At 52.9% G+C, this 13,893-nt stretch overlaps 1 protein-coding gene across 4 annotated transcripts in view; it reads left to right on the forward strand.

The window, feature by feature from the left end:
- Positions 1-313: 313 nt before the first annotated feature.
- Positions 314-13,893, forward strand: part of LOC138761454 (phosphoinositide-3-kinase-interacting protein 1-like) — a 32,279-nt gene continuing 18,699 nt past the window's right edge. For 2 of the 4 annotated variants that reach the window (XM_069933642.1, XM_069933641.1), the window contains exons 1-3: positions 314-476; positions 2,361-2,486; positions 3,544-3,720. In XM_069933642.1, coding sequence (XP_069789743.1) covers positions 326-476; positions 2,361-2,486; positions 3,544-3,720 — 454 coding nt within the window. In that variant the 5' untranslated portion in view covers positions 314-325. Of the gene's footprint in view, positions 477-2,360; positions 2,487-3,543; positions 3,745-13,201; positions 13,695-13,893 lie in introns of those variants that run through there. The other 2 variants (XM_069933640.1, XM_069933639.1) reach the window with 2 other exon arrangements.

Here is a 13,893-nt window from a genome sequence, read left to right on the forward strand (position 1 = left end):
TAGGTTTGGGTTCGGATTGGCTGTGGGACCCCGAGCGTGGGTTCGGATTGGCTGTACGGGATTCGGTTCAGGTTGACTGTGGGTCCCTGAGTGTGTGTTCTGATTGGTTGTGCGGGATTCAGTTCAGATTGGTTGTGGGAGCCCACGTGTGGGTTTTGATTGGTTGTGCGGGATTCGGTTCTGTTGTGGGACCCCGAGCGTGGGTTCTGATTGGCTGTGGGACTGAGTCCAGGAGCGGAGTGGCAGCAGGGTTCTGATTGGCTGCTGGTCTCAGGGTCCGGCTGTGGATTGGCCCTGGGTCATAATTGGGTGGAGAGCGTGGTTGATGCAGCATCGAGGTTGTTTACAAGTTGCAATGGATGCGGTTGTTGGACGTCGGGGGTCGGGGCAGGGCAGCGGAGTCGCCGTCCCGGCCCTGAAACAGGTCGCTCTGCTCCTGCATCTGTTGATCGTGGTTGGAGCTGCCCCGCGACCAGGTAAAACACGGGGAGGGGGGGGAGAGGAGAGTGGGGGAAGTGAGGGTGGGGGAGGAGGGGGGAAAGAGAGGGTGGGGGAGGAGGGGGGAAAGAGAGGGTGGGGGAGGAAAGAGAGGGTGGGGGAGGAAAGAGAGGGTGGGGGAGGAAGGGGGAAAGAGAGGGTGAGGAGGAAGGGGCAAAGAGAGGGTGGGGAGGAAGGGGCAAAGAGAGGGTGGGGAGCAGGGGGCAAAGAGAGGGTGGGGAGCAGGGGGCAAAGAGAGGGTGGGGAGCAGGGGGCAAAGAGAGGGTGGGGAGGAGGGGGCAAAGAGAGGGTGGGGAGGAGGGGGCAAAGAGAGGGTGGGGTGGAGGGGGAAAGAGAGGGTGGGGGAGGAAGGGGAAAGAGAGGGTGGGGGAGGAAGGGGGAAAGAGAGGGTGGGGGAGGAAGGGGGAAAGAGAGGGTGGGGAGGAAGGGGGAAAGAGAGGGTGGGGAGCAGGGGGGAAAGAGAGGGTGGGGAGCAGGGGGGAAAGAGAGGGTGGGGAGCAGGGGGGAAAGAGAGGGTGGGGAGCAGGGGGGAAAGAGGGTGGGGAGCAGGGGGGAAAGAGGGTGGGGAGCAGGGGGGAAAGAGGGTGGGGAGCAGGGGGGAAAGAGGGTGGGGAGCAGGGGGCAAAGAGGGTGGGGAGCAGGGGGCAAAGAGAGGGTGGTGGAGGGGCAAAGAGAGGGTGGGGAGGAGGGGGAAAGAGGGTGGGGAGGAGGGGGAAAAGAGGGTGGGGAGGAGGGGGGAGAAGAGAGGGTGGGGAGCAGGGGGGAAAGAGAGGGTGGGGAGCAGGGGGGAAAGAGAGGGTGGGGAGGAAGGGGGAAAGAGAGGGTGGGGGAGGAAGGGGGAAAAAGGGTGGGGAGGAGGGGGGAGAAGAGTGGGTGGGGAGGAGTGGGCAAAGAATGGGGAGGGGGCAAAGAAAGGGTGGGGGGAGGGGGAAGAGAGGGTGGGGAGGAGAGGGCAAAGAAAGGGTGGGGAGGAGGGGGTAAGAGGGTGAGGAGGAGGGGGAAGAGAGGGTGGGGAGGAGGGGGAAGAGAGGGTGGGGAGGAGGGGGAAGAGAGGGTGGGGAGGAGGGGGAAGAGAGGGTGGGGAGGAGGGGGAAGAGAGGGTGGGGAGGAGGGGGAAGAGAGGGTGGGGAGGAGGGTAGAAGGTGGGGGAGGAGGGTAGAAGAATGTGGGGAGGAGGGGGAAGAGAGGGTGGGGGAGAGGGGCAGGAATGGGGAGGGAGAAAGGGGGAGTTGGGGAGGAGAGGGAGAGAGGGTGGGGGAGGAGGGGGAAGAGAGGGTTGAGGAGAGGGGGTAGGAATGAGGAGGGGAGAAAGGGGGGAGTTGGAGAGGGGGAGCTGGAGGGGGAAGAAAGGGGAGGTGTTTGCTGGAGGGTGGGAGGGAGTGGGGTTTGTGAGCTGGGAGAGGGAAGAGAGAGTGTTGCAAGAGAGGAAAGGTGTGGGGCGTGCTGGAGGGTGAGGGGGTTGTGGGAGTGGAGGGGGAGAGGTGGATATGGGAACAGTAAGGGGGCCTGGGCGGGGGCAGCGAGGTGGGGCTTGTAGGGGCGGCAGGGTGGGGTGTAGGCCAAGGTGTGAGGTGGGTTGTGGTCAGCCAGCCAAGAACAGAGAGGGTGGGGGTTCTGGACACTGGGGAGAGGGTGTTGTGATTTCCTGGTGTGGAGACCTTGGCTGTCAAGGTCCGTGAGTGGGATGGTTGGGGTGGAGTTTTGTTATCGGGGTCATGGAGAGGGGGGAATGGGAACGGGAACGGAAGCAGTGTGCTGTACAGATTGTGAAGCATAAACTCCCTCCATGTTGTGACAGATTGTGAAGCATAAACCCTCTCCATGTTGAAATTGTTTATCACGTTTGTGTTCATTTGATCCAGATTGTGCAACTGGCAACACGACAGGTTTCAGAGGCGAGCGGCACATTACACCAGCTGTGGGTTGTACAAACCTAGTGGAAACGAAGCTGAATTTCAACTTGACTCTCTCTCACAGCAACGTCACAGGTAAACAGGCACACCCTTTATCTGGCTTTGGATGACTTGGCCTGTTAGGAACAATCAGCGAGCTCTGATAAGGTCACTCATTGCCAGTCTTCTGCAAGGTGATACTTGGCGGTGGGAGGTGCAGAGAGAGAGGGAGGTGAAAAGCCTCAGACACTATTAGTCTGAATGCATGATGCCCCTGTGCAGATGTTGGGGAATGGAAGAAACGAGGGGAGGAAGGTTTTATGGGATGAAAGCTGGAGAGGAGACGTGGCCAGTTGTGGGAATTTTTCCGAGGAGGAGAGGTTGGAGAGGCCAGGGTTCTTGGATGGAAGGGGAAAAAATCCCACCAAAATGCTGGAGGAACTTGGCCGGTCTCGAGGAGACAGTGGTATGTTGCCGACGTTTCAGGCCTAACCCCTTCTTCGATGGATGGGGAAAAAGCAGGAAATCTCAGAATACAGACACGACTGGCGGGGGGAGGAATCCAGAACAACAAAATGTGTTGACAGAAGGCAGGTTGTAGACATCTACCAAGGACAGGCACCAAGAGCAAACAGGAAGGACTGGTTTCCCAGAATGAGGCCATTAAAGCCAAGGCTTATGAGGGTGGTGAAGGTAATAAGCCATGGAGATGCACAGCAGGGTAAGCAGCCCATCTCGTCTATGCTGACCTGAGATGGTCAATGTCTAGCCCACATCCCAATACACCTTTCCTATCCACGTACCTATCCAAATGCCCTTTAAATGTTGTGATTGTAGCTGCCTGTACCCTTTATTCTGACTGCTCATTCCACTTCCTCTCCGCCCTCTGGCAGCTCGTTCCACCTTCCAGTCTCCCTTGGGCTCTTCGTGGGGCGGCTCTGGGCACTTGACGGCAGCCCCTTGTCGCTGGCACCTAAAAACTTGGCACTGCACCCCTGTTCCTCGGGTAGTTTGCATTGAGATTAAATAATTGTAAAGTTCCTGTGTGCATGAGACTTGATTAAAGGAGTTGCGAGGTTATTCCTTTGGGAGATCCCAGGAGAGGGTGCAGTCAATCCCTGCTCGGCTGTTGACACGGCTGCATTTGCGTTAGGTGCTTCTCAGGACAAAGACCTCGACCAGACAATGGGAGAGCCAGCCCCCGTGAAACCCGCAGAGAGCGTGCCTCAGGTCGATGACCAGGTGACGTCCGATGCCCAGCAATCTGCTGGTGGGAGCAGCACCACAGCGAGGCAGTCAACCAAACGGAAGAAGGACCTTGGAGTTCTAGGTACTGTCTGCACTGGCATCATGGGTGAGCACGGCACGGCAGGGGGTCGTCTAGCCGGCTGAGCCCCTTGTATCGTCAGCCCAACCCCTCCCCCAACCTCTCTTGCATTCCCTCTCAGTCCCATCCTGTTCCCAGTCATTGAGCCTGCCCCATGGAACCCCTCCCCTGACATGGCCCCTCAACCCCACCATCAGCCTGTGCAGGCAGCTTTGGACACTCAACAACTGTGCTCTTGTCAGGAAGGTGCAACAGTGACTGCACTTCTTGAAGAGACTGAGGTGGGCAAGGCTGCTGGCCACCATTATGTCACCCTTCTACAGGAGTTCTCTGAGAGCGCCCCGTCCGGCTGCATCACAGTGTAGGTGCGGTCGCTGTAGAGAAATGGATTGGAAGTCACTCCACAGGACCATAAGAGTGGCAGAGAGGATCCCTGGAGTCTCCCTCCCCCATCGACGTGATCTACCAGGATAGTTGTCTGTAGAGGGAGTGCAAAATCATTGAGGACCCCTCCCATCCTGCACATAGCATCTTTCAACTGCTCATGTCCAGGAAGAGATACAGGAGGATCAGAGTCAGTACCACCAGGCTGAGGAACAGCTTCTTCCCACGGGCAATGAGAATGGTGAACGACCAAAGGAACTGTTCTCACTAACAATCGGAGACTCTCCTATTCATGAAACAATATTAGTATTTATTAGTATGTATGAACACTTGTCTTGCATAAGCATCGTTTGTCTGTATGTGTTATGTCTGGTTGGGTGTCTGTGTGTTTTGCACCGAGGACCAGAGGACACTGTTTCATCGGGTTGTACTTGTACAATCGGATGACAATAAACTTGGCTTTGAGTGTCCTGTGGACATGGACCCCAAGATCTCTCTTGTTTAAAGGAACCACATTTGCCATCTTCTGGTGGCCAGAGAAGATGGAAATATCTCCATCAGGGCCCCAGGAATCTCTTCCCATGGCTCCCACATGTGCCAGGGTTACATCTCCTCAGGCCTTGGGGATTTATCCACCTCCATGTCCGCTCCATGCCTCCTTGTTAATCTCAGTGTCACGGTGAAACCTTTCTCCTGTGGTGAACAAGTTAAAAACCCAACTACCTTTGCCGCCCCTCAGGGCTCCACATTTTCTCTCCTTACGCTCTTCATGTACCTCAGGGTACCTCGAGGCTGCCATTAACCTCATCTCCCGGTTACATCTTGCGGCTCATCTTTGCCCAATTTCTTTCTGGAACACCGCTCAGCACTCCCCGACCCAACGTGGAAGGTAGGGGTTGGCCTGGTGTAGATTCATCAATGGTAGTTAATGCCAAGGTGTGCCTGGCTGCTTGGTAAAAGAATGCAGGGGGTTGGAGATGTTGAAGAAGTGAGGGGCCCTGTGACTTGTGTTGCCAGGCCACCCTGGCCCAGCCAGTAAATCTCCATCAGCCTGGAGTTTCCCCACATTAGGTGGTATGCAAGAGGAAAGGGGGAACCCGGTTACATGATTAGAACATAGAACTCTACAGCACATTACAAGCCCTTCGGCCCTCAATGTTGTGCCAACCCATATATTCCTTTAAAAAAACTAAACCCCCCCACCCTGTTACCCTCTATTTTTCTTCCATCTATGTGCCTGTCTAATACTCCCAATGTTTCAGTATCCACCACCATCCTCAGCAAGGATTTCCAGGTACCCACAACACACTGTTTTAAAAAAAAAACTTACCCCTAATGTCTTCCCTAAACTTCCCTCCCTTCACTTTGTACATATGTGCTCTGGTGTTTGCTGTTCCTGCCCTGGGAAACAAGTCCACCCTATTTATGTCTCTTTAACTTGTAGACCTCTATTAAGTCTCCTCTCATCCTTCTACATTCCAAAGAGAAAAGTCCCAGCTCTGCTAACCTTGGCTGATAAGAATTGTTTCCCAATCCAGGCAGCATCCTGGTGCATCTCCTCTGTACCCTTTCCATGGATTCTACATCCTTCCTATAATGAGGTGACCAGAACTGAACTCGATACTCTGTGTGGTCTCACCAGAGATTTGTACAGTTGCAACATGACCTCTCCTCTCCTGAACTCAATCCTCCATTAATGAAACCCAGTGTCCCATGAGCCTTCTTAACTATCCTATTGTAGTTGTTTGTGGGTTGTACAAACACTGAGTTTAATTGTTTAACAATTCAGTTCAAACATTAGGTTTAATAATTCAACAGTTCAGTTCAAATGTCGTTATTCACAGTCAAAAATGTGAATGCCGACTCAGAGAGAGAAAAAGAAATCACCCAGCCTCACGCTGCCGGTCCGCTGCTTTGACCCCATCGTGCCGGGCTCTCACCTCCGAATGCCGGTTTGAGAACTAAGTGGCGGGATCTGCCACGTGATTTCTCCCCAGCCCGCTCACCCAGAACCAGAGTATTGGAGGTGGTAGGTTGTCGAGTTGAGGGTGGGTTTGGTCGTGATGGTGGACGCCCTCTGCGGGGCAGGGTTGTGCCGCCTGCGCTGGTTGGTCAGTGTCCAAGGGTGCTGGCTTGAGACGGTCCAGTTAGACAGTCTCAAGTCTGTCACCTGTGTCATTGATGAAAACCGTGGCATCATTATGCAGTTCTCTGAGGGGCCCCTCATCTGGCTTTTGCACAGGTGCATGGTGGGAGTCTCGGCTAAGAAAAACATACTGGCAGTCCTGGAGGTCGGATGGGACATATGTGGTTGTGAGACTGTGTCAGGATGTTGGGACTGGAGAAGGCATGGCCACCTCCTCACGGAGGCACATCAGCACGGTCGTGGGCGGTTCTTAAGGTCCGTGTGCTGCAAGGATGAAGACCCTGGTTCTGTAAGCGGGGCGCTGTACACCAGCTTGGCTGAGGAAGTGGCCAAGTCCTCCTTTGGGGCGGTGGGTACGTCTAGCATGACCCACGGCAATTTGTCCATCCAGTCTGGGCTGGTGAGCCGTGCCTCGAGGGATCATTGGTGCTGTTTAATGCCAAGTAGCCGGGCCATTGCTGATCACAGCCCAGAGGTGAACTACGAACCTTTGTCGGAGAAGATGTCTGCCAGAAAGCCAAAACTGGCTATCCAGTGGGTGGTGAGGGCACGTGCACAGGTCACAGTGGAGATGTCCGAGAGTGGGATGGCCTCTGGCCATCTCGTGAATCTGTCCACGATGGTAAAAAGGTGGGTGACACCTCTGGATGGGGGGCCATAGTCCCATGAGGTCGACATGGATATGGTCGAAACATCGGGGTGAAGTTCTGCAGTGGCACCTTGATGTGTCGTTGAATTTTGGTGGTTTGACGGGATGCACGCTCTGGCTCAAGTCGCCGACCTGCTTGCACAACCCATGCCTCATAGACTTGGTTGCAGTAAGTTTCTTTGTTGTCCAAATGGGAGGGGGAGCTGGTCTATGAACCATGTCATAGATGCAGCGTCACCAGGCAGCAGGGATGATGGATGTCCCGTAGACACATTGCATTGGAGTGTGGAGTCAGCAGGCCCAAATCTCACACCCTCTAGGTCTGAGATGGCAGTGCAGTAGGTGAGTATCTCTTCATCCTCTTGCTGGGCAGTTGCCATGGCTGTGTAGTCAACACCTGGGGCCAGAACGTGGATGGCATTGATGGCCTAACGGGATTACGCATCTGCGACCTGGTTGCTCTTGCCCATGATGTTCTAAACGAAAGTTGTGTATTCTGAGATGTAGGTCAGCTGGTGCTGCTGTCGGGCTGACCAAGATTCAGACACTTTGGCAAAGGCAAACGTGAGCAGTGTGTGGCCCTCGAGAAAGTAGCGGAAATGCCGGATGGCAAGGTAGAAAGCGAGTAGATCCCAGTCAAAAGCCCTGTATTTCTGATTGGGGAGACTCAGGTGATGACTGAAAAAGACGAGGGGCTGCCAGCTACCAGTTGCTCCAACTCTCTGCGCACGGCTGTGCCAGATCCGTTGACCGTGGATGTACCAGCATTATTGCCTTTGCCTGCGCTTTCTTGGCGCTGTTGAACATGGTCTTGGCTGCGTCGTCCCAAACGAGCTCTTTCAGCTTGTTGGCCAGGGCCTTGAAAAGCAGTTGCATCATCCTGGCTGCTGCTGGTATGAAACAGTGATAGAGTTGACCAAGCCGACAATCTCTTGGAGTCCCTTCAGAATAGAGGGTTTGGGAAACTTGCCAATAGCCTTAACCCTGGATGGGAGCAGAGCTGCTCCGTGCTGGTTGATGTGGTGGCCGAGGAGGTTGATGGAAGTGAGGCCAAACTGACCCTTGGCAAGGTTGATCGCCAGGCCATGCTCGTCGAGCCTCTGGCAGAACTGTGGGGGGGGGGTACACAGTGTTCCTGGTGATGAGGATGTCGTCGAGGTAGATGAACACGATGTCGAGCTCATGACCAACCATGTCTATAAACCTTTGGAAAGTTTGGGCAGTGTTCTTGAGGCCAAAAGACATGCGCAGGAACTCAGAGCCCGAATGGGGGGAAGAAAGCCGTCTTGGGGATGTTGTCTGGGTAGACTAGAATCTGATGATAGCCGCGTACCAGGTCGATCTTGGAAAATGCCTTGGCACCGTCCAGGTTTGCCATGAAGTCCTGGATGTGAGGGACAGGGTACCGGTCAGCTATTGTGACCTCATTAAGACAGCGGTAGTCCCCACGGGGTCTCCAGCCCCAAGACACTTTGGGGACCATGTGAAGCAGGGATGCCCACGGGCTGTCTGAGCAGTGAACTGTGCCCATTTCCTCCATCCTGTGGAACTCATATTTGGCCAGTTGGAGCTTGTCGAGGGGCAGCCTGTGTGCGTGTGCATGGAGGGGCGGTCCGGTGGTGGGGATACGGTGCTGCACCCTATGTTTGAGGCTGGCCAATGTGAATTGGAGAGTTATGATGACCAGGAAATTGGCTAGGATCCTGGTGTACTCATGGTCAGAGAAGGTCACTGAGCTGATGTGGGGTGCAGTCAATTCGGCATGGTGCAAGGTGATTGATTCGAACATCTTGGAATTGACGAGATGTTGTCCTTTTAAATCGACCAGTAGGGGGTGTGCCCGGAGGAAGTCGGCGGCCAGCAGTAGTTGTGAGACTTCGGCGATGGTGAAGGGAGTTGAAGTTGAGTGGACCCCGTATGTCCTGATGCTGCTGCTGTTGGCGGTGGTAAGGGGAGGCCCCTTCTTTCCGGAACAAGTGAAAACGCCGCCCTGAATGATGATCCTAGATTTAGAAGGGTCGATCTTTTTGGCCGCACTATCGACAGCTGGTCAAGGCATTTCCCGGATGCTTGCAGGGTGGTCAGTATCGGTGGGCCACGGACCTCCATCTTGGTGGTAGGAGCACCACTTGGGCTCACTGGTGCTGTCCATGGCTGACGTCGCCGTTGTCCTTTCTGTGGAGGCTGGGGCCATCTGTTTCACCTGGTGAGCCATAGCCGCCATTCAGTTGATGGTTGCTTCTTCCCCCTGCTGTTTGGCTTGCCCTAGAATGTCCACACGGGCTGTCAGCCATCGGTGGGGTGGGGGGGGGGGGGTCAGTGAAATTGCCATCCGAGAGGAGCAGGTGGATGTCCTCAATTGAAAACCTGTTCGAAGAGGCGGCAGGTCCTGTGTCTATCCATCAGCAGGGCAAGCATTTTGTTCATGAGCGTGGATGGTTTGCCGTCACCTAGGCCATCCATGAGTCGCGGCGGGAGAGACTGAATGTATGCTTGTGGAGCATTTTGATCCCTTCCTACTTGTCGGCTAGTGATTGGAGAGAGTACCTGATGATGTGCCCGGTGGTTTCCTGGTCCAGCGCACAGACCACGTGGTAGTACATTGTGGCGTCAGCAGTTACCTGGCGAATGTGGAATTGGGCTTTGGCTTGTTCAAACCATACTTGCAGTTGTGATGTCCAGAAGGTGGGCCGTTTGAGAGAAACTGCGTTCTGTAGTCCTGAATTGTCTCCTTCCAGCATTTTGAAATCCAATCGTGGTCACCACTGTAGTCGTGTGTGGGTTGTACAAGCGCTGAGTTTAATTGTTTAACAATTCAGTTCACACATTAAGTTTAACAATTCAGCATTTCCATTCAAATGCAGTTATCCACGGTCGAAAATGCGAGCTGACCAGCCAACTCAGAGAAAGGTAAAGCAAACGCCCAACCTCACGCTACCAGTCCGCTGCTCTGACCCCATCACACGCTGGGTGACAGATCTCCCACAGGTCTGTGTAATGAATAAAGAGAATTGGCGAAAGAAAGGCCCAAGTCCTTCATCCTCGAGAGTAAACTGCTCCTCTGGACCTCCCTCCAGAACCCGTATCGAGGATCGACACCGATCAGATCCCATCTTCAGTGCGTTAATCTAAATGCATTTTTTTTTAATAGAACAAGCCTTCTGCATCTTGATGTAGAAACATAGAAACATAGAAGATAGGAGCAGGAGTAGGTCATTCGACCCTTCGAGCCTGCTCTGCCATTCAACGAGATCATGGCTGATCTTAAAGTTCAGTACCCTGTCCCCGCCTTCTCTCCGTAACCTTTAATACCCTTATACTGAAGAAATATATCTAATTCCCTCTTAAATATATTTAATGAACCTGCCTCTACTGCCCTCTGTGGCAATGAATTCCACAGATTCACCACCCTCTGGGTAAAGAAATTCCTCCTCATCTCGGTCCTAAATGGTTTGCTTATTATCCTCAAACCATGGCCCCGGGTTCTGGATTTTCCCATCATTGGAAACATCCCATCTGCATCCATTCTGTCCAGTCCTGCCAGAATTTTGTATGTCGCTATGAGATCCCCTCTCAATCTTCTAAACTCCAGCGAGTACAATCCCAATTTGTGCAATCTTTCCTCATAAGTCATTCCTGCCATTCCAGGTATCAGCCTGGTGAATCGCCTCTGCACTCCCTCCATTGCAAGAACATCCTTCCTTAGATAAGGTGACCAAAACTGCACACAATACTCCAGGTGTGGTCTTACCAAGGCCCTGTACAGCTGCAGTAAGGTATCCTTGTTCCTATACTCAAACCCTCTTGATATGAAGGCCAACATACCATTTGCCTTTTTAACCGCCTGCTGTACCTGCATGCTCGCCTTTGAACTTTTCCTCACCCTGGTTGGAAAATGTTTCAAGTAAAAAGGACTTCCTGAAATAAGTTTATCTGCCATGTTTTTGAGATTCAGTGATACTAAAATCAGCCCCAGTACAGACACTTAGGACATAGAACACTATAGGCCCTTTGGCCCTCAATGTTGTGTCGACCCCTATCTTCCTTTATAAAAAAACTAAACCGACCCTAACCCATAACCCTCTGTTTTCTTCTATGTGTCTAAGAATTTCTTAAGTGCCACTATGTTCCAGACTTCACCACCATCCCTGGAAAGGAGTTCCAGGCACCCACAATTCTGTTTTTAAAAAAACTTACCCCTGATGTCTCCCCTAAACTTACCTCCCTTAACTTTGTACAGATGTCCTCTGGTGTTTGCTGATCCTGCCTTGGGAAACACGCGCTGGCTGTCCACCCTATCTATGCCTTTCATAATCTTGTAGACCACTATTAAATCTCCTCTCATCCTTCGCTCCAAAGAGAAAAGTCCCAGCTCTGCTAACCTTGCCTCGAAAGACTTGTTTTCCAACCCAGGCACCATCCTGGTGAGTCTCCTCTGCACCCTCTCCATGGCTTCTACATCCTTCCTGCAATGAGGTGACCATGAACACAATAAGTAGGGATAAAGCAATTAACACAAATTAGTCATTTTAACTTTGGAAATGGGGAAATCATTGGACTCTGTTTTATTTTCCTCACATCCTTCTTTGCTCCAAAGAGAAAAGTCCTAGCTCTGTTAACCTTGCCTCATAAGACCTATTTTACAATCCAATTTATTGAGCTCCACCTGACAGTACAGGCCCTTCAGCCTATGATGTTGTGCTGACCAATGTAAGCCTAATCCACAGCTATCAAACCCGTCCCTACAACATGCCCACAGCCATCTATTTTTCTACGTCCATGTTCCTGTCTAAGAGTCAATGTTGCAGCTCTGAAGAAACCCTGGGTGGACCACACTCGGAGCAGTTTCTGCAGAGACCCCGGGTGGACCACACTTGGAGCAGTTTCTGCAGAGACCCTGGGTGGACCACACTCAGAGCAGTTTCTGCAGAGATCCCGGGTGGACCCCACGGAGCAGTTTCTGTAGAGACCCCGGGTCGACCACACTCGGAACAGTTTCTGTAGAGACCCCGGGTCGACCACACTCGGAGCAGTTTCTGTAGAGACCCCGGGTGGACCCCTCTCGGAGCAGTTTCTGTAGAGACCCCGGGTGGACCCCACGGAGCAGTTTCTGTAGAGACCCCGGGTCGACCACACTCGGAACAGTTTCTGCAGAGACCCCGGGTCGAACCCACTCAGAGCAGTTTCTGCAGAGACCCCGGGTTGACCCCACGGAGCAGTTTCTGCAGAGACCCCGGGTCGACCACACTGAGCAGTTTTTGCAGAGAACCCGGGTCGACCACACTCTGAGCAGTTTTTGCAGAGAACCTGGGTTGACCACACTCGGAGGAATTTCTGTTGAGACCCCGGGTCGACCACACTCGGAGCAGTTTCTGTAGAGACCCCGGGTTGACCACACTCGGAGCAGTTTCTATATATCTATCCCTTTCTGTTGACTGCTTTTACATCGAAAGTTGCAGTCGTTGTCTCCAAAATGCTCGCCCACTGACCCTTCACCCACCTGGTCAGCTTCATGCCCTGGCATTTGTCTGAGCACTGCCCCATGCCCACCACATGCTGGCACATTGTACTACAGTCCTCTCCTTGATTTGCCTGTATAGCTTCTCGCTCTTACTGTTGTATTACGCCCCCCCCCAGCAAAGTGACTGCCTCTATCCAGCCTCATTTGAAAAGCCTTCTAAGACTTTGTAGAACATAGGACATTACAGACCCTTCAGTCGTGCTGACCCATGTAAACCCATTTCCTCTCTCACACCATAATCCTTTATTTTTCGTACATCCATGTTGCCATCCAAGAGTCTTCTGAATGTCCCCTGTTGCACCAGCCTCCGTCAGCACCGCTGACGTTGCATTCTAGGCACCCACCACACTCTTTGTGAAACACTAACCCCTAAACATTTCTCTATTCACCTAAATATTCAGCCCCAGGCTCCTTGATCAATGATGTAGTGCCCCCTCCTCTCGCATCTCCCTGCTACCCCCCCCACCCCCGAAATGTGAGATGCCAATGGTGGCCTCTTCACCATGCCTGTGACTGCAACAGCTGATATTAGTTCCAAGTTCGTGTGTTTGTGCTGTACCATATCCCGCCCCAACTCCGTCCTGCCCTCTCCCCCTTTCCCAGTTTACTTTAAAACCTCTCCAACGGCATGAGCAAACCTTCCAGCAAAGGTATTGGGTCTGTTATAGTTCAGGGGCTTGTACGTGTCCCACCATGCCCAGAAACGTTCCCAGCATCTAAAGCCCTCCCTCCTACATTTTTCCAAATTCCAATTCCTATGTTCACTGATGTCTGGAACGAGAAGTCATCCGGAGTCTAAACGTGGACAAGACAAAGGAGATGCTCGTGGACTTCAGGAGGACCAGGAACGACCACCCTCTACACATCAACAACACTGTAGTGGAGAGCATCAAGTTCCTTGGAGTTCACTTAACCAGTGACCTAAAGTGGACACTTGTCAGGAAAGCGCAACAGCGACTGCACTTCTTGAGAAGACTGGAGCGGGCAAGGCTACCGGCCACCATCACGTCAACCTTCGACAGGAGCTCTAGTGAGAGCGTCCTGGCCAGCTGATATGGTTGCTGCAGTGAAATGGATGGGAAGTCAATCCACAGGACCATAAGAGTGGCAGAGAGGATGCCTGGGGTCTCCCTCATCGACGTGATCTACCAGGATTATTGTCTGCAGAGGGTGCGCAAAATCATGGAGGACCCCTTCCACCCTGCACATAGCATCTTTCAGCTGCTCCTGTCGGGGAAGAGATCCAGGAGGATCAGAGCCAGATTCACCAGGCTGAGGAACAGCTTCTTCACATGGGCAGTGAGAATGGTGAATGACCAAAGGAACTGTTCACACTAACGGTCTGAGACTCTCATAATCACGAAACAATATATATTTGTATATATGAACACTTGTCTTGCATGTGTATTGTTTGTCTGTTATGTCTGGTTGTGTGACTGCCTTTTTGTTTTACACTGAGGACTGGAGAATGCAGTT

This window comes from Narcine bancroftii, chromosome 4 (assembly GCF_036971445.1).
Source record: "Narcine bancroftii isolate sNarBan1 chromosome 4, sNarBan1.hap1, whole genome shotgun sequence".
Lineage (NCBI taxonomy): Eukaryota > Metazoa > Chordata > Chondrichthyes > Torpediniformes > Narcinidae > Narcine > Narcine bancroftii.